General features: G+C 39.2%; 1 protein-coding gene across 1 annotated transcript; it reads left to right on the top strand.

Moving 5' to 3' along the window:
* Positions 1–938: 938 nt before the first annotated feature.
* ehd3 (EH-domain containing 3) lies at positions 939–19101 on the top strand. Its single transcript, XM_005725036.1, has 8 exons — positions 939–2165; positions 7285–7461; positions 7996–8093; positions 12735–12876; positions 13021–13120; positions 13795–13965; positions 15354–15518; positions 16706–19101. The coding sequence occupies exons 1-8, from the start codon at positions 1939–1941 to the stop codon at positions 17231–17233; spliced, it is 1608 nt and encodes a 535-aa protein (XP_005725093.1). The 5' UTR covers positions 939–1938; the 3' UTR covers positions 17234–19101.
* The last annotated feature ends 563 nt before the right edge of the window (positions 19102–19664 follow it).

Here is a 19664-nt window from a genome sequence, read left to right as displayed (position 1 = left end):
GTTAATAAAATGTTGAAATATTCGCTTTACCTTTGCTACCCGCCATGATTTGAAAACCTTTATCGTGTCAATTCTTCTTCTGTGCCTAATTTATAGGCTGTGAAAGTTCATTTTTTACACGTTTAATTACTTTAAGAATGGGCCGTGATTAAATGTCTGATTCTGGATTGGAAGAATAAAAGAACGTATTTGAATCTATTCAGGTTAAATACAAAGCAGAGAATTTAAAATATTTGTAAGTGTATGAGTCAAGGTTATTGTAGTTAACTAAAATTGAACTAAACACTAAAACTACATGTGGAAAAAAGTTGACCCTCCCCAAACACACACATAAAAAACTACAGGTTTTCTTTTCGTGAATTTAGAAACCCAAATAAAATAAAATAAAAATATAGAGGAAATATCCTCGACTTTGGATGCCTCCAAGAGTTTGTGTCCTTACTGGCATACTGATTTTCCTATATCTTGCCTCTGACATGTCCTCCATGCAATAATAACTAAAACAAACTTAAGCTTACACTGAATAAAATAACTAAAACGAAACATTTTCAAACAATGGAACTTAAACTGAAACTGGGAAATCCAATGTGGAAACTATCGGAAATTGAATTAAATTAAATTAACAACAAAATGTCAAAATAATATTAACAATAAACTAATTAGAAAATACAAAACTATAATTACTCTGATACAAGTTACTCTGGTACAATAATTGAAAGAAAGAAAGAAAGAAAGAAAGAAAGAAAGAAAGAAAGAAAGAAAGAAAGAAAGAAAGAAAGAAAAGGTTCAAATATTTCAAGTTATTTTATTAACCTTTAGGTGGCGCGATGTGTTTGAACTGTAGCTCCCCTGTCTCGTCTCATCCAACATGGCGTCGTCCGGGCCGGCTTCTCCAGCTCTCTCATCACTGGGCGGGTCCACGGTTGGTCGGGCTGCCAGCCGTTGGGCACTTCCGGCGGGCTCGGGTTTCCTCCGACTCGGCATTTAAATGGAACTGCAGGACATCAGCTGCTGCTACTTTCAGCTCGTGCTGTTATAGAAAATAACCGGTAGTGCTAGCAAGACAGTCTGCTCTTATTTCTAACTCGAAAACGACAAAAAAAATCTTTGTCCCTGAAGATTGTTTGCTCTGGTTGTTGTGTTGTTTTTTTGTTTTTGAGCAGAAGAGCGGGAGCGGCGGAATAATAACGGGGCTTGCTCTCCTGACAGCCTGTCGGTGCATCATTTTTGGGATTCCTTTGCTAGCCCTCGGACGAAATTGAATAGCGGTAATGTGATGTTGAGTCAGAGCAGAATGATTTAGGCTTTTCTCGGCAGCGTTTGTTTACTGAGGTAGACTGGGGGTAAACATAAACAGGCTCTGCAGCAGAGGTGGCCTGGACTGGACTGGGAGGACCGATGGACTTGAGATGATGAACCTGAACGATCAGGTTTAAATTCTGATTGATTTACGGAGCGATTTGTTTTTAGGATTGTTTGTGTTTTGTTTGTTTTTACGTTGTACATATCACCACAGTGTAACGCCCATAAATAATCAAAATTGACTTAATATATCATCAAAAAAAGTGTCACCACCCATTTAGTGCAGTAGGATAGCGACTAACGTTAACCATTGGACACTAATAGTCCTGTATTGTGTGTGTTAAAATACATTTTCAGGACAAACAAAATATCTCTATATTTATGCAGGTCTTATTAAAACATTTTCTTTAGTGTAAATTTGGTTTTGATAACTTAGATCTTTTTTTCGTTATAGATCATTTAATAGTTTTGGAATATTTCACTTTAAGCTACATTGAGGACACATTTAGTAGGCTTTCAGGTCAGTGACAAACAGAGTAAGCTGGCATAGATTTCTAGCTGATCAATAATTAGCATTTTTGATTATCATTACCTATCTGGAGCATAACTAAGTCTAATTATAAGTAACCAGCAGCGATGTTCAGCTGGCTTGGAACCGATGATAGGAGGAAGAAGGAGCCGGAAGTCTTTCAGACAGTCAGTGAAGGATTGAAGAAACTCTATAAAACCAAGCTCCTACCACTGGAGGAGAGCTACAAGTTTCATGAGTTCCACTCTCCGGCACTGGAGGATGCTGACTTTGACAACAAGCCCATGGTCTTACTGGTGGGACAGTATTCTACTGGCAAGACCAGCTTCATACGGTATGTTTGCTCACACACATGCAAAGAAAACCTTAGAAACAAGCACAAACAAATGAGGGAGAGGCTACCAAAAAAGAAGGAATGATAGAGAGAGGGAGAGCATGACACACCCAAGCTGACTTTTCCAGCAGTTTGACAGCAAGCGTGAGGAAGAAGTGGTCATAATTATGCACACAAAGCAACCAAAAAAAAACACAGAACAATGAGAACAAAACATTGTGAGGAGGCACACCTCCTCAAGCTTTATTGGATTTATAAAGGGTTTATTTGGCACGACTCCTACACAGGCAGACTTGTTGCATTTGGAGGCATTACTGCATTGTTCTGGAGCTCTCCCTGATGAAGTCAGACTGAAAGATGAGCATTACTTCATGAGTATTGGTCAAATAAATGTGTTCACTTGAGGCAAAGTTCAGGAAATGTAGGTGTAAATTGTTTATTACTGATTTTAATTATTGTGGAATAACAATAAGCAGCTATTTGTTGCTGATATAGTTTGTGAACTGATAGAGGTGGGCAGCGAGGCTTCCTTGTAGGAACCCACTGTTAGGACTCATGCAGAGCTGTTTTGCCCTGAGGTGCAGGAAGTCTTGACTCGCTCCTAACTTCTGCTTTTTACAGCATGGAGAAAAAAAGTATACAAACATGTGCTTTGAGTGTTTTTTTTTTCCTTTTATTAAACCTTTTTAACTCTCTAATTGACCACATTTTCATGTCTTACTAGACATTTTGTGTTATTATATTATGTAACACACAGTGTCCTAATATGGTTTTGACATTGTTGTTGTTGCAACTACACATAGGGAGATTGATACACCGATTTATCAACCATGTATTGGTATTGGCTCAGTTTTTAACCTGTTTCTCCCATCAGTTTTATGCTGGTTTAATGTTTAAAGAGATAAAAGTCTTTAAAAATCAGGAATTCTTTGATTCCCTGGAACCAAAGTGGAGAAACAAACACAAAAAACAAAACTGAGAAACAATTGACCAAATTGTTGTTTAAACATCGGTATCAGCCCAGAATTTCCTAGTCAGTGCAACCAGCACATATGTTGCTATTTGACTGGTATTACTGAACTGGATCATTCCTTTTGTGCTTCACCTCATAATGATGTGTTGCTGTTCTGTCAGAGCACATGACCTGGAGTATCAGTGAAATTAGTGTGTGACGGTGAGAAGTGTTAGCAGCTGGGTGTCGAGCCTCTTTTGAGCTGCAGTCCTACTGCTAACATCTCACCCCTTTGACATAGACACACAATTGTGCGTACACACACACTTGTGGAGAGTAGTAGGCAATTAAGCCTTTGAAAGCCTGAGAGTGGATGCTGTTAGTGACTTCCTTCTGTAAGATGGGACCATCTCTGCTCCAATCTCTGCCTTCTCTCTCTTCTTCCTCCTCTGTGTCTGATTCCTGCTCTCCTTTCTCCTTCCTCTGTCACCACTCACGACACCATCCCAGTCAGCAGCCTGACCCCCACGCCACTGACATTGTAGCAGTAGGATGCAGAATGTACAAACTGCTGAGTAACACTTGGATGGAGCTGCTGCTTCTCTTTCATTTCATGCCCCATGGTCTCCCTCGGGGTTTGATGTGCTTGCATGGTCTGCCAAGCTACAAACTACCAGCAGTGTTATTCCCTACTTTGCTAGAAGTTTATTTTCAGACTTGTATAGCCAGTGGATTTAAACGAGACGTTACAGTGAATATGTTTACTAAAATAATATTTGTCTCGGCATGAATTAGAAAAGTCATAGAAGGATATCTGCCTGACAGAGACAGGAAATGGATTAAAGACAGGAGAAGCTGATGGAGGGTAATACAGTCTGACTGCCTTTGAAGTTATTCAGAGTTAAGCAGTCTCAACTTTCCCTCTGTTTGGGGCTGAATTTATTGATTTTTCCTTCTAGGTCTCACATTTTCTGTTAGGGGACTTTTCATAGAGCAAGCCAATGCCAGGATATACAATTTCCTTCAATATAGAATATAATAAACTGTAAATCTGGGCCCTCCTCATGTGCCTAAATCTGTTCATTCACAGGTAAATTTCAATATACTTTGATCCTTAAAACTCAAGAGATGCATCATTGAGGTTAAGGATTTTCTTAACCCCATCTTACAGTCAAATGAAAACTGATATGATGGGAGCAGATGTATATATCTGGAGTGCACATACATGGATTATATGTGTGATACGACACATATACTAGTGCATATGTATGTAGTTGTGCACATGCATTACACAACCTCTTTATAGACAGAAGAGCTCACTGTACAGACATGTGTGCACAGAGATGGCTCCACCAGGCACTACTGGCTCCTTTGACAAGCTCTGACAAGGTGGATGTATGTCTGTGGATATCAGGGCACCATCCTTACACCTTGAAGCAGTTAAAATGTGCACGCATCCCACACCCTTATAGCTATAAATCTCTTTGCCTAAATCTCCTTTTGTGGTCTCACATTGCATTTTTGGGAGTGTGAAACTCAACAGAAACACACCAGCCTTCATTTGAAACATGTGTGTTGTCACTGAATCCACAGCTGAGGATTTAACCTTTCACATCTGAAACATATCAAATGGAAGTCAGCTGCAATGCCAACAAGGCCAGTTTAGTTGTGCTGTGAGTTAGTTGTGATACTTTTTTGCAGCAGAACACATTTGTGCACACCACTCCATGCATCAAATTTAATGTTCCTGTTCCCAAGCCGTTTTCACTTCAGCAGTCTGTGATAATCATTGATTAAACAAGCCTGTGGCAAGGCTGTATATTAACTGTTTGACCTCTACAAAGAGGAAGCTCTTAACCAAATTCTTACTAACTGGCAAGAATTAGACCATGGGAATGTCAATAACACTATATTCAGTGGTTAAAAAGAGTGGCTGATTGTGCAGCAGAAGATTGAATCAATGTTAATTTCTGGTTTTGTCCACTTTCTTCTTTTCATTTCCAGTGAACCAGTTCTAAAAAATAATAGCGCTGGAGTAGAGATTCAGATTGAAATTGAAAGCTTGGCTTAAATTTTTAATGGAATCGGTTGACACTTTTGAGAAATATACGCCCTCTAACTGCAGTACCACTAATCTAAACAGTGTGAGAATATACTGTTCAAAAACATGGAAAAATGGGAACTCTTTGAAAAGTGATCAGATCTCAATGGGGGGGAAATCATGCTGGATTTCTATAATGATATAGACTGGGTAATGTGTTTAAAAACAAAACAGCGATCATCTTATGGATGTCTGAATTCATAGACATCCTGATAAAGTGTAAAAATGATTTGTCAGTCTCATTCATTTTGCCAAAATGTAATTGCAGCAACTTAAAATGGCACTCAGTAGTTTGCTTGGCCCCCAAGTGCTTATATGTATGCCTGACAATGTATGCTCTTGATGAGTTGATGGCTGGTGTCCTGGGGGGATCTCCTGTTAGATCTGGAGCAGGGGATCACTCAGCTCCTGGGCAGTTTGCGGTGGTACTTGGCAGTGCTGGGCTGAAACATAAGGTCCCATTTAGGTCAGGTGAGCATGGGGGTCAGTAAGTGGTATCATTTCCTTCATCCTCCAGGAACTGCCTGCATACTCTTTGCACATGAGGCTGGACATTGTAGTGCACCACAAGGAATCCAGGTCCCACTGCGTCAGTGTAGAGTCTCACAGAAGGCCCAAGGATTTCATCCCGATACCTAATGGCAGTCAGGGTGCTGTTGCCTAGGCTGTGGAGGTGTGTGTGTCCCTTTGTGGATATGCTTCACCAGACCATCTCTGACCTTCCACCAAACCAGCCATGCTCAATAATATTAAAGGCAGTATGACATTCTCCATGGCCTCTCCAGACCGTTTCATGTCTTTCACATGTGGTTAATGTGAAACTGTTCTCATCTCTGAAAAAGCACAGGGCACCAGTGGTCGACCTGCCAATTCTGATATTCTATGGCATCAGGCTCCGTAGTGCTGGGCAGTGAGCACAGAGCCCTCATGAAGTCTGTTGCTGGCTGTTTTGTAAGAGGCATTTACATCAGTGTGCATCACGTTGCTTCCACAAAGGAGCAGATAACATTCCTGCTGATGGGTTAAGGACTTTCTATGGTTCTGGAAAAACGTCAGTGGCCTTCATCTGAAAACAATTCCTGTTTCGGAGGTTTTCTTATTGATTCCCCTCTTTAGTGCATCAAAGCAGCTGAAACAGATTAGCAACCCTCTCTGCAAGCATATCAAAATCCTGGAAGTTTAACTGACTTGATGCTCTGCTCTAATTAAAAAGTGTTCCTTTAATTTTTTTGATAACTCTTTGAAAAGCCTCAAAACCCGAGTTTGCCTTGTTGGTTTTGGACTATGTGTCTGCGGTTAAGCCATGATTGTATGGTAACAAGACTGACAGTCAGGCACACCTCTTTTTGGTTTTTGGTCGCTTAAAACCAGTGAGGGGGGAAAAAACAGAAAAGATGCAGAAATCTGTGCTTGGAAGTAACAGAAGCTTTAATATTTGTTTGCATTTTCAAGGCTTTTAAATCCACTTTATTGACAGAATTCCTCCATCCTTACCTCACCTAATCAGAACACTCTTTTCCAAAAGCCCTTTATTGGTCCATGTGTTTACCAGTAAACTAAATTTTGCTTGTTTTGGATCTGGTCAGTGGCAGCCATCCAGTCTGTGATCATCTAAAATTCCCCCAATCTTGGTTCCAGCAGCGTCTAATTCAAGGCAGACATGTTTTCTGTTTTTTTTTTCTCAATTTCGTCTTACCATCCTGACCAACTTCATTTATCAGCAGAGTCAGAATAAAAAAAAATCATACAAAATGAAGCAGAACTTTGAAATTAGAGGCTACAGATGCAATATGTATTTTAGGTTTTATCTAAAGATTGATGCTGGATCAAACATTCTAATACAAATGTATATATAACCTTTTTATAATACTTTATAATGCTGATCATAATCTTGTAATATCTTGTTGATCCTTTTTCACTATTGTTCTTTATTCATCTTCGAGGAATTATTTCAGCATACTTAGAAAGCCTTTTTGCACAGTTGACTTATTCTTACACGGTGATTGAAAACATCTCCTCTTTCATCTTGTTTTGCTAACTGCTATTTCCTGTCATCTCACCCGCAGCTACCTGTTGGAGCAGGATTTTCCTGGCATGCGGATTGGCCCCGAACCCACCACAGATTCCTTCATCGCAGTGATGCACGGCGACACAGAAGGAGTCATCCCCGGCAATGCTTTGGTGGTTGACCCCAAGAAGCCCTTCAGAAAGCTGAATGCATTTGGAAATGCATTTCTCAACAGGTAGATGATTGATGGCCACACTCACACTTTCAGATGATGGTCTTTATTGGTGTGTACAGTGAGTTAAGTATTCAAGCACAGAGGGAAAGTCCGAGGGAGCACAAGTGAGAATCCACACCGCAGCTCTACATTCCTTTGTGATTGAATTTCCCCTCGCTCACTGGTCAGGGTTTTCTTTGTTAATGGCTGTGTGAGAGACAGCCAGCAGTCTCTGTAGAGCCATCCTTCTGCTTAAAAGTACACTGGCAGAAGCTCTTATGGTAGTGTCCTCAGTGTGAGGATCAAGCAATGTTGAAAGGAGACAGGAAAAAATGATGTCTGTCAGTGGGGATTTAGAGGGTTCGCATTGAAGACGACCGCTTACCTGTTCATATTTATTCAGCTGGATAAAACTAGGGAGAGCAGCACAGACGGAGGAGAGAGGGTAACTGAGATAGGGCCATGCTGATGGATGATTTTAAACTTGTGTCCTGGAACTTTCTCTCTATCTCATGTCTGTTTTGTGTGTGTGTGTGTGTGTGTGTGTGTGTGTAGGTTTGTGTGTGCTCAGCTTCCTAACCCTGTACTGGAAAGCATCAGCGTGATCGACACGCCAGGGATTTTGTCTGGGGAAAAGCAGAGAATCAGTCGAGGTAAGAAACACATTTGCTCAAACTTCTATTCTCTTCTGTTTATGGTGTGTGTGTGTGTGTGTGTGTATGTGCGCGCGCATGTGTGTTTATCCTCTGCATCCATTGAGCTGCAGCCCCCCCGAGTCCCACTGAACTCTGAACTACAATGTCAGCATTTCCTTTGGACCCGTGTGTTTGTTTTAGCTTTTGCTATCAGGAGGATTATGCTTCATTCATTTCAAAGAACAGGAAGCTGTTACAAAAAGATGAGCTTTGAATTTGTTCTCCAACATGCACACATAAGTGCACACTGCCTGAATTTTAACACTTTTTAACTTTGTGGTTTTCTTAAGTCTTGCATGGAAATGAAAAAGAGAAAAACAAAATTATATGAGGTTCATTTGGATCAACTTTAATATAGTGTAAACAAAAAGGTGCAGATTTTAGAGGACTCGTGGGTAACCAAATGGTTGCACAGTATGCCATAAAATACATTTTAGGTTAAACTTTTTAAACATTTGATTGGATTTTGAGGTGTGTGTAATTTTGAGTTATTCCTGATAAAGGACGACGAGTGTTAAAGACTTCAGTAAATATTCATGGCTTTAAAACCATGGTCTTACATTTCATACTTGCAATATTGAAAACTTCATAACTGTCCCACCAAAGATAGACGGAACAAAATTGTGACATGTCAGAAGTGTGTGATTACCATCTCAGAGTGTGTTCGCTTCCGCGACTTGTGTCTGCTAACCTCGCAATGAAAAGATGCGCCGGTCAGTACAACACTGGCGTTTGTGTGTGTATGTGTGTGAGTGGAAAGAAAAACATAAACAGAAAACAAAAATATGTGAAGATGAATACGGGGTTTCAACAGCTGTCCTCCAGCTGTTATCAGGATTGCGCCACGAAGGATGAAGCATAGGAAGAGATAACGGAGGAATCACAGTGCACTATAGCCCTGGATTCAAGCGCTGCTGTAACAGTGTAGTCCATAAATGAGAGAAAATCCAAAATAAATACAAACCTTTGTGCTCAGTTCTTGTTTTTTAAAGTCATTAAACATATATACTGCACATTCATTCCACTGTGGAAAAAGAAAACATTAAACGCCCCAAATTACCACCTCGTTCACGCCCATAATGTTGCCCTTACAACAAAGAGCGAACTGGTAGTTGTCAGAGCTCCATTATGATGTGTGCTAAAATGCAAAAAGCTGATGATGTGAAGAGAAACTTTGCGTGGAAAGTTTTCAAGAATGTTCCCGAGCTGTCTCACAGGAGGATGTGTGTCTGGCATGGCTGGCATTCCCAAAGCTAAATGGTGGCATCGCTATACCAACCGCTAACATTAACCATTCCAGTTCTTTTGTTAAAGTAAGTCTTAATTTATTCTGTCCTGCACTCACCTCTCTGAGTTTCTTTCAAAGGCGAATGCTTTCTTTTCTTCCATCTTTTGTCTATTTTCCTGTTTCTCCCCCAGGCACTGTTTTGGTTTGCTATCCCAAGTAAAGCCTGAACTAATTGACTTTTGGCATATCCAGTATTGTCTGTCACCATAGCAAATCACTGATTATATGAATACTTGAAAAATAAAAGTAGTAATGGTGTTTTAATATAATAATTTTCTACGTTCCCGCTCCAGAGAGTATTTATTGTGTTCTTGTGCACGACCAGTACTGTGACATTTGGAGTCCTGTTATAAGATGACGTATCAGGAGGCTTATTCAGCTTTTGATTAAAAGCGAAAAAGTTCTGGTCACGCAGTTCAGGACATTACTTCATACCAAGGTTGGGTCTGCATGGATATTATTCATAACTTTAATGCTTGTCATGAGGGTTTTTGTTGTCTCCAGCTTTACTGTTAAGAAATGAAGTAAATCAGTGTTTCATCAACATTAACCAAATATGAAATTTATGTTTGGAAGTTGTTAAAAGGAACCAGACAAGCACCAGATCTGTTTCACCTTGTTTTTCCTTTTTGGCCCAAGTGTCCAAAAAACGTGGTGTTAAACCAAATAAACAGCACAGTGAGGTGAAACACGGATACTCTGTGGCCAACACAAAAGAACAAATACAAGTTCAACTTAACCTCTGCTGAGTGAGCACAGCTGTGTTTTCTCTGGGGACTCTGTGTGCAATTCTTTTGTTATTGTGTGTTCATTAACTTTTTATTTAGTTCCCCATCATCATCATCATCATGTTTCATTTACATGTTCTGTGTCACATTCTTTCTCTTAGTCACTTTTCTTTTACTCTGTTTCAGTGTTTTTAAGAGTGTTTGTGTTTGTGTGTGCTCAACTGTGTGTGCGTGTCTGTCTCCAGAGGAGGAGTTGTCAGGCTATAGCAGCCTGCGCAGATGTCTTTATGGAGGTATTGTAGATAATAAATCTTGGCAACAACCAGCTGCAGAAGGCTTCAAATGATACCTTGACTCTGAAGAATTTGTGGGCTTTTACATATTCTTCACCAGCCTTGTCACGTGGCTTTGGGAAAAGTTCACCTTGTTTCATAAAATTATTATTAATATTATCTGTGCAGTTAGCTGACTTATAAATTATAATGGCAATTATTTTGGCCACTCGTAAACTGTATATAAAAGATAGACATAGCCAGCAGGTCTGAAAATAAAGAAAATGTCGAGTTGAATCTGCTTTCTCTGTAATGGTCAGCAGGGGGCGACTTCTCTGTTTACAAATAGAACACTTTTAAGTCTTTTGTTAATACAAAATTGTCAAAGGAGCTTAAAAAGAAAGCGACTGGACTTCTTTGACTAACTTTAAGTTCATTTAAAGAAGTCCAGTTGCTTTCTTCTCAAACTCCTTACACTACCATGACCTGGATGACTGAGAACCTACACAGACATATTTTATATGATGATTTTTATTTGTTTAAATTCGGGTCAGACAGTAAAAGTGGTGATGGGTTTCTCAAATCCACAGCTAACGTGTGAAGCTTCAAAACTGGGCTTTTTATGATTTGACACACACACACACACACACACACACACACACACACACACACACACACACACACACACACACGGAAACAAATAAAAACATTACTGCTGCCCTATGACAATAGCCAGGGCTCAAGCCACACTGGCTACACCCATCCTTTATGTACAGTCTGTGTCCTTCTTATGAATTCCTGTAATTTTGATAATCTCCTGGGCACTTTTGGTCTCCACATTTTAATAGTCCAGGAGCATAACACTAGCATCACTGTCAGACCTCATGAGCATCTTACCTCCACTGTAGGCAGGTTATTTCACTTTGACTTTTCGCTTAGGAGCACCGTCCCCTTCACAGCTTAAAATTGAAGTGTTGCTTTAATCCCATAACACGTGAGAAGTGCACTGGGTGAAGAATATTCCAGTAGAATTTAAAAATATCAAGGTATCCATATCTCTTTTAACACCTCTTTCTCGTCTCGGCTCTGTTCATACAGATGCAGTCCGAAACAAATGCTTTACATACTTGCTGCTGCTAAAGTTTTTCTCACGTCCTACTGGGGAATGCATTTTAGCCAAGTGAGATTAATTTATTCCTTAAAATACCCATTTTTGTTAACAATTGAAGCATCATGTAAACATTAACACAAGAACTCAGATATTTGGACGTTTTGTTAAACACTCAGAGCCACCGTGGAGTGTAAACTGTTCCACTACTGGGCAGCAAGTATGTGAAATGGGGGCTTCTTATCACAGCTATGTACAGAAGATCAAATGTTGCTATGTTCAGAGCAAACAGCCTCTGAATGTAGGTTTAAATATGTAAAGGCATATTTTACGTGCATAGCTTTACAAAGAAAATCCATCTGATAATCCCTGAATTAACCTAAAACTAAAACTTACTCGTAGGATTTCTCCTGGGTGTTATCGCTCATAATTAAATACTGCAGCGCTGGACTGACTCTGCGTCTGTTGTGTGTCCTTCAGTGTTGTTTGAACACTAGAGCTTACTAATCCTTCGATCTACCCTTTGTTCTTTGTTTCCCTCTCATATCCTGTGGAATTCCTTCAGGTAAGCTAGCGTTTCGTCCTTGACTGAGGTAGAAAGTCAAAGAAGTCAGTGGCGTACACCTGCTGTTGGACCCATTCATTAATTCATGTTTACATGTTTTACAGAGGAAGCATTATTCATAGCTTTCTTGCAGAATGCCACGAGTACAATGCACTTGTTTAGTGTAAACTATTCATTATCAATCTTATGACAGATGGAAGTAACAGTCTGTAGTTTGAGGGCTCTCCCCCTATTGTTCAACTTTAAAAAGCCACTTTGTTTGAACATTGGCAGCACTGTTTTCATCAGGAAACAGACATTCTTTTCTCTCAACATGCTACAATATGGGCATAAGTTTTAATGCCTCCTCTTTGACCTGCAGCCATTGGATTTGTCTTGGGGCTATTTTTAGGCCATAATGATGTTCCTATCATAACTTGCTCTGCTGACTTTTACCTCTAAAGTTGCATGCATGTTCTCAGTCTGTAACTTCAGTTGTGTTGACCACCAGTATAACCAATAACTAAAGTGGTTTTGATGTGGGTACTGGATGTGGGTAAAGGATTGAGAGGTAAAAATATGTGTGTTCAATTATCTGCTTCACTCAGTGCCCCATCGAATTATCTGATATCCTTCTGATATCCCCTCCCTGCTTCTAGGCTATGACTTTGCAGCTGTCCTGGAGTGGTTTGCAGAGCGAGTGGACAGGATCATTTTACTGTTTGATGCTCACAAACTGGACATCTCTGATGAGTTCTCAGAGGTGATAAAGGCCCTAAAGAACCATGAGGACAAGATCAGGTACTGTGGGATTCTTAAATTCACACCAAATATTTTCTTTCTTTTTTTAAATACCATATCATTGGTACCTGGGCATCCATGCAATATTAATGTGAGTAGCTTGTAATAAGAATCATCACCGCTCTCTTCTGTCTTTTTCTCCAGAGTTGTGCTTAACAAGGCCGACCAGATAGAGACTCAGCAGCTGATGAGAGTGTATGGTGCTCTGATGTGGTCACTGGGGAAAATAGTCAACACGCCTGAGGTACGCTACACTGAGGGTTTCTGTGATGGCGTTCATACGGTTTTAAGCCTGTAATTGATCCTTTCACCTATGTCAAAATCACAGAATTGTAATAATTTTTTTTTTAAAGATTGCTTTGAAGAAATAATAATTTTAGAGTGAAATAATGAAATTAGGCACTTGATTGTTAATATTTGCAACCACATCGATATCTGCACATAAATGTGTGAAATCTGTGGCTGAGGTACAAGATTATAGACTTCCTTTTCTAGTCTGAGTTGAGTTGGTGCAGATCAATACGGAGACTAAAAGAGGGGCTGCGTTAGCCAAAATTGAATTTTTAAAACCACTGGCAATTGTACATGTATTTTTTATTGATCTGGATTCTTAAAATAAAGACCATCAGATGCAACTGGGAGCTTTGAACCAGATATTTGTCATCTGATATCCACGTAAGCTGGCTCCCACAGACAAAGTTTGCAGACTAGCCTGTGGGCTCACAGGTTGCAGAATTGTTAACTGGTTGTAGGAGTATTTAAAGACTTTATATTTAATGTTTTTAAATAATATCTGGGGAGCTATGATCCATAATGGTGGCCATTTGAAGGACTGTTAATGGCATATTATGTGAAGAATGGTCCAGTTTGCCTCTGACTTTATTTACTTATTTTTTGTTCTGTCTCCCTTACTGACAGGTGATTCGCGTCTATATCGGTTCATTTTGGTCCCACCCGCTGTTGATTCCTGACAACAGGAAGCTGTTCGAGGCCGAGGAACAGGACTTATTTAAGGACATCCAGTCCTTACCGAGAAATGCAGCACTTAGAAAACTCAATGATCTGATAAAGAGGGCAAGACTAGCCAAGGTGAGGAGCACCTGCGACACAGGATGTTCGAAACAGTTGACGTCAAATAACGCAGATGTTACGCAACATTTCCTACATTTAGTGCTGAGCTGTTACACCATGCTGACATGTTTAAGTTGTCAGTATCACCGATTTATCTGTGTGCTTCCCATTTATTGTGCTCAGCTGTGTTGTTCAGCTGTTAACCTTGACAGAAAGAGATGTTTCGCAGAACTAATAGAGTTAGATAAATGACAATGAATTGTTTCCCATTTCCTCAATGGACAGGAAGTTAGGTAGGCGACAGTCTGCTGCCTGTTGTAGTTCGAGGAAACACAGCAGAGGAAACGCACAAGTGCACACAGTCAAACACGCACAGGTTTATCACACTGAGAGTCGAGCACAGTTTTCCTGTTAGACAGCTGATGGGTGTTGTTGGTGTGTTTTGTGATGAGTTTCAAGGACATGAGGTAGACCCAGATGCGTGTATCGCCGCAGTGACTGAACAAATTTTCTTTTTTTTCTTCTTTTTTTTTTGCACGTTTAGTTTCTGCTGAATATTGTTTAAACACTTTTTCCAGGAAAAACCTTTTTGTAATGAAAAGTGAACTCCAAATGTGAATTAGAATTTGTTAATTATTAAAAGAAATGCCCACAAAGGTAACAGTAAAGTGGATGACTAATCTGGTTTATGCAATATTAAGTGTCCTCAAGCTTAATGTTGTCACAGTGGTTTGTGTTACATTTTACCCACTTGTCAGAAGCTCAAATACAATTCAATCATTACAAGGAGAACCCGAGACAATAAAACACAATCTTTATTTTAAAGTAATCTAATTATCTACTTTGTATGATCTCATAGATTTATTAGAGTGCTTCAGTCGTGTGTCTGGTTAAATATCACAGATAGAGATGGTTTTTCTTTTCCTTGCACGCATTTTTGCATCAGTTTTTCTTTGTGTCTCTTGTGGGCCTTGGAAGAACAAACAAAAAGAACAAGTCAATCTCATGACATTTAATAGGTGACTTTTTTCCCACTCATAAAAAGTTAACAATTAACTACCTTTGCTGCACTTGATCCTGTTTTTACCTACTCCAAGCTCAGTTTTTCCACAGTTTCTTTTTTTATATAGCTCTTTACTTCTGCATACTTGGGATGTTGCTTTATAGCATAATGTGGAATATTATAACAGACACGATTTTGAAATGGAACCATTTGAATCATTTTAACTGAAGTTTATAAAGAATTTAGTCTCCTAGTACCTGCTCAAAGAGCATTTTCTGCTCCCATCAATTAATAAACATCAATTGGCACCTATAACAAGAATAACAAATAAAAGCTTAATGAATTCAAACACAGTTGCTTATACTTTCCATGTGAAGTCATCGATAACTCTCTTAATCTGCAGGTCCACGCTTATATCATCAGCTCACTTAAAAAAGAGATGCCCGCTGTGTTTGGGAAGGAGAACAAGAAGAAAGAGCTCATCGCCAGCCTTGGAGATATCTACAAACGCATCGAAAGAGAACACCAGATATCACCTGGAGATTTTCCTAATCTGAAAAAGATGCAGGTAAGCAGTGAAGCAAAGGATTGAGGTTTAGTAAATGAGGTTTTGACATGATTGGAATGAATGCAGGGGCTTCACTGATTTTAAGTTACACGAGTAGCGTTAGTTAATTGCAATTTTAGCTGATGTCTTGTTTTTTTAAAAATCTAACAAGGAAGTGAAATAGAGAGAGTAGTAACAGTCAGAGAGTCACAGAGTTTTACCGTTTCCTGAGCTAACCACTGAAGTACAACACACTCAGCAGAGACTTTAACTGATGAGGGAAATGTTGATAATTGGTCTTTATTAACTTATTGTTGTTATTATTATTGTCATATAAGATTGATCTTAATCCTTACTGCACAGAGAACTGTCAGCCTCTGATGTTGTGGGCCATATTGTACATTTCAATAAGCTTCTCATAACGTTGTATACCACTCTGTATTTTGTGTTTCTCTATTTTCTTTTTTTGATCTTTGGAACAATACTCGATTTTCCTTTATGTACTTTAAGATATTTTGTGGCTACAAATGGGATGAAACAGAGTTCCATTGAAAGTAGAGTGCTAACTGAGTACTTTAACTCATGTACATCACTTGTGCAGCTATCAAGCAGTATGTCGGTAGATTGATCGCCAGCTCCTCCTGAAGTATCCTTGGGCAAGATATTACATCCATCAGAGTATTTTTGAATGTAATCAATCAGTTTGTCAATCCAATCTTTGTTTTGAACACATAAATAACAAGTATCAATGCACTAAAAATAAATAAACACAAAGTCATTGAAATCCATCAAATTCACATGGAAAAAACATAAAATGTTGACCATTTTATGTTTGAAAAGGAGAAGGAGGAAGTAAGGAAGTAAAAGTGTAGAAAACGAAAAGGGTATAGTTTAATCTGTGTGAGTGAGGCTTGTAGTAGAAAGCACTTTGAGTGCTATAGTGATATAAGTACCAGGCTATTTACTTGAACTGTGTAATGCTTACCTAATTGTACTTGTAAATATTACTAAAGTGAAACTTTTATTGAAGCATATTTTATTGTTACTTCAGTGACTTAAGTAATTTTATAGAATACTTCTGGAATATTTGATTGACTACATCAGCATTCTTTACAGATGTGTATTTTAAAATGATCTTTATCTGTGCTGAGGGTATAGTTTATATATAAATTATAACCTAACTTGAGACAAACTTGTGTTTTTTCCAGGACCAACTCCAAGCTCAGGATCTCAACAAATTCCAGCCTCTAAAACCTAAACTCTTGGAGGCGGTCGATGACATGTTAGCCAATGACATCGCCGGCTTAATGGTCCTGGTCCGACAAGAGGAAACCCAGCGGCCCAACGCAGTAGTGAAGGGCGGCGCGTTTGACGGCACGTTGGACGGCCCATTCGGTCACGGGTACGGCGAAGGAGCCGGCGAAGGCATCGACGAAGCGGAGTGGGTCGTCGCTCGCGACAAACCTGCTTACGACGAGATTTTCTACACGTTATCTCCTGTCAATGGGAAGGTGACCGGAGCCAACGCCAAGAAGGAGATGGTCAAGTCAAAACTGCCCAATACAGTGCTGGGCAAGATCTGGAAGCTGGCAGATATCGATAAGGACGGCATGCTCGACGATGAGGAGTTTGCTTTAGCCAATCATCTGATAAAGGTGAAACTTGAGGGACATGAACTACCATCAGAGCTGCCTGGACACCTGGTGCCTCCTTCCAAGAGGAAAATAGCTGAATAAATGTAATTCAGATTACCCGTAATGACCTACTCAGCCCTAGAACCCATAGGTAGCCCCCTCCCCCTTCCCCAGAGAAAATGTTCTTTAATAGAAAAGGAGTCATCCTGTAGCAACAACAAGAACAAAGACAAAACAATTTAACACAAGTAGAGCTCATTTCAAGTCTTCTTCCTGTTCTGTTGCTGTTATCGTCTGATCTGTAGTCTTAATTTCCTAATTTAAGCTGCCAATGCATTCAAATGTATCTTCACGCGACTGAGACTGTTAGCATACTGGCTGCAAGCTTTGAGAAACAAAAAAATAAAAAACAAAGTGCGTTTACCTCTTCATTAGGATTAAACCAGATAAGATTAATTTTATAAAATTAAATAGCTTTTATTAGTGTTTCAAGAATGCAAACCATGGCTCTCAGCTTTACAGAATTAAAGCAGAATACTTGTTGGAGTAGGACAGGTGTTAGACATGTGCAAAAGAAGAAACACTGGAATATAAAGACATATATGTACGTTCAACTAAACTACTGGAAAAAGGAGAAATATTGCAACAATGTGAAGACAAAAATAAAGTCTTTTTCTGTTAAAACTTTACCTTTGGTCAAACCGATTTATTATTATGATGATTATTAGTATTCAGTTTACTCTAAGAAGTAAATCCAAATTAAATTATGTGTTTTTAAATGTAAACCAGAAGATTTTACATTCCTTGTACTTTGAGATAATGCGCACATACAGACAACAGAATGAAAACGACATCCTAAAGAGGAACAGGCCTGAGTTTCGTATTAAATGTGACGTGCTGCTCGACCTTTTGCTTTGGACGAAGGAACCTGTATGATTCTCATTAACACGTGCTGATACTGAGATTATAATAACAGACCATATTATGGGTGTTGTTTGGAAACTAGCGCGACAGCATGCTCTGAATAACCGCTTTGGTCGGACTTTGAATTTTGAATGGACACGCATCTATTGTTCTGTGTGGACACATCCTGGTTATTGTATGTATGTACAATGGTATCTGACCACATGTTATCAGTGTTATTATTTGTAGTATATACAGTATATATTCATAAGAGAAACATTATTAAAACTACTGAGGGTGGAGTATGTTAGTGGGTTATCAACTGAAAACTGATCAGTTATTCTTCACCTTCCTAAATAATGTAGTATAACCAAAAGTAATAGTCTGAAAGCACCGTTTGTTTTTATTGTGATGACACTAATTGACACATTTAACATTGTTCTATGTGTTTTTGCTGGAAGCTTTCCATGTCACACATTGAAATTGTATACATGTAATAAATGTAATTCTTCTTTGCCATGTTTCCAATCCATCGCTCTATTGACACACCAGTACCTGTGTGTGTGAGTGTGTCTCCTTAAATATAGCATGTTAGGACCATGTTCATGTTTGTTAACAGATGTTTTATTGGGTGTATCATTAGATAACCCAACTCAAATAAGTAAAACTGGATTCCCACATGGCAACAAAAAGCTTAAGCATGTCTTCACCGAAATGTTTCCAGCTCATGGCCGTTTTCTGACCCTCGTGCTTTACTGTGAATCAAATGCACATAAGAAGACTTACTGCATTCCATTAACTCGAGTTGGGAAATCGCACAGGCGTTATCCCGTTACGGCTCAAGTTTCGGAGGTGTGCAAGATTGGACTGGGAAAAAAAAAAGACTTGGATGTGGATTCTCGTCAAATTCACAAGTTGTTTTCAGACCCTGTGTAAACACGTTAAGTGGAAACACTAGCGTTACGGTATTTTGGCTGTTTTTATGCTGGTGATGCAGTACTTAAGTCAGTCCTTCACTGCTTTTCTGTCAATGTAAACAGGCCGACAGTGTAATAAAACTCATGTGTAACAACTATCTAAGTGTTGACTCTGTTTTCAAAAAGGAAATCATGTGCAGTATATATTTTGCACCCGCCCACCAAAGAAACTGAGGAAAAGATTTGGAAAAATGGCTATAAATTATTTTAGTGCAATTATAGCTGCAACACTGGAAGCCAGAAGACTCTGACATCATTTCTCTGATTTGCAAGTCCTCAGATTAATTCTAGTAAACTGAACTGTAACCAAACACGTGTAGATTTTTAGAGGAATTTTCATTTCAGAGGAAAAGTAGATCCTCTTTCAGGTCTAAGGTTCTGTGTATCAGAACATAAAGAAATAAAAAAATCATCTGGTCCTTATCGGGTATGGAAATGATTTAAATACAACTCAGAGGAACAACAACGCATTAGACTGTCGAAACACAGAAGGAGGGTGTGAAAAACAATGATTCATTAGCTCGTAGAACCACCTTTAACAGCGACAACTTAAAGTCATCGTTTTCTGTATGACTTTCTCAGTCTCTCACATTGCTGTCAGGAAATTTTAGACCTTTTTATACAGTTTGCAGGCATTTGTTTATGCACAGGTT

Source organism: Pundamilia nyererei, unplaced genomic scaffold (genome assembly GCF_000239375.1).
Source record: "Pundamilia nyererei isolate P.nyererei 1_Seehausen unplaced genomic scaffold, PunNye1.0 scaffold00013, whole genome shotgun sequence".
NCBI lineage: Eukaryota > Metazoa > Chordata > Actinopteri > Cichliformes > Cichlidae > Pundamilia > Pundamilia nyererei.
Note: the sequence above shows the minus strand (reverse complement) of the source record. Positions and strands in the feature narration are given on the sequence as shown.

Coding starts and splice junctions, on each gene's coding strand:
- ehd3 (XM_005725036.1), top strand. CDS start 1,939: ATGTTCAGCTGGCTTGGAACCGATGATAGGAGGAAGAAGGAGCCGGAA. Junction 13,966..15,353: donor AGAGGGCAAGACTAGCCAAG/GTGAGGAGCACC, acceptor CTTAATCTGCAG/GTCCACGCTTATATCATCAG. Junction 15,519..16,705: donor CTAATCTGAAAAAGATGCAG/GTAAGCAGTGAA, acceptor TGTTTTTTCCAG/GACCAACTCCAAGCTCAGGA.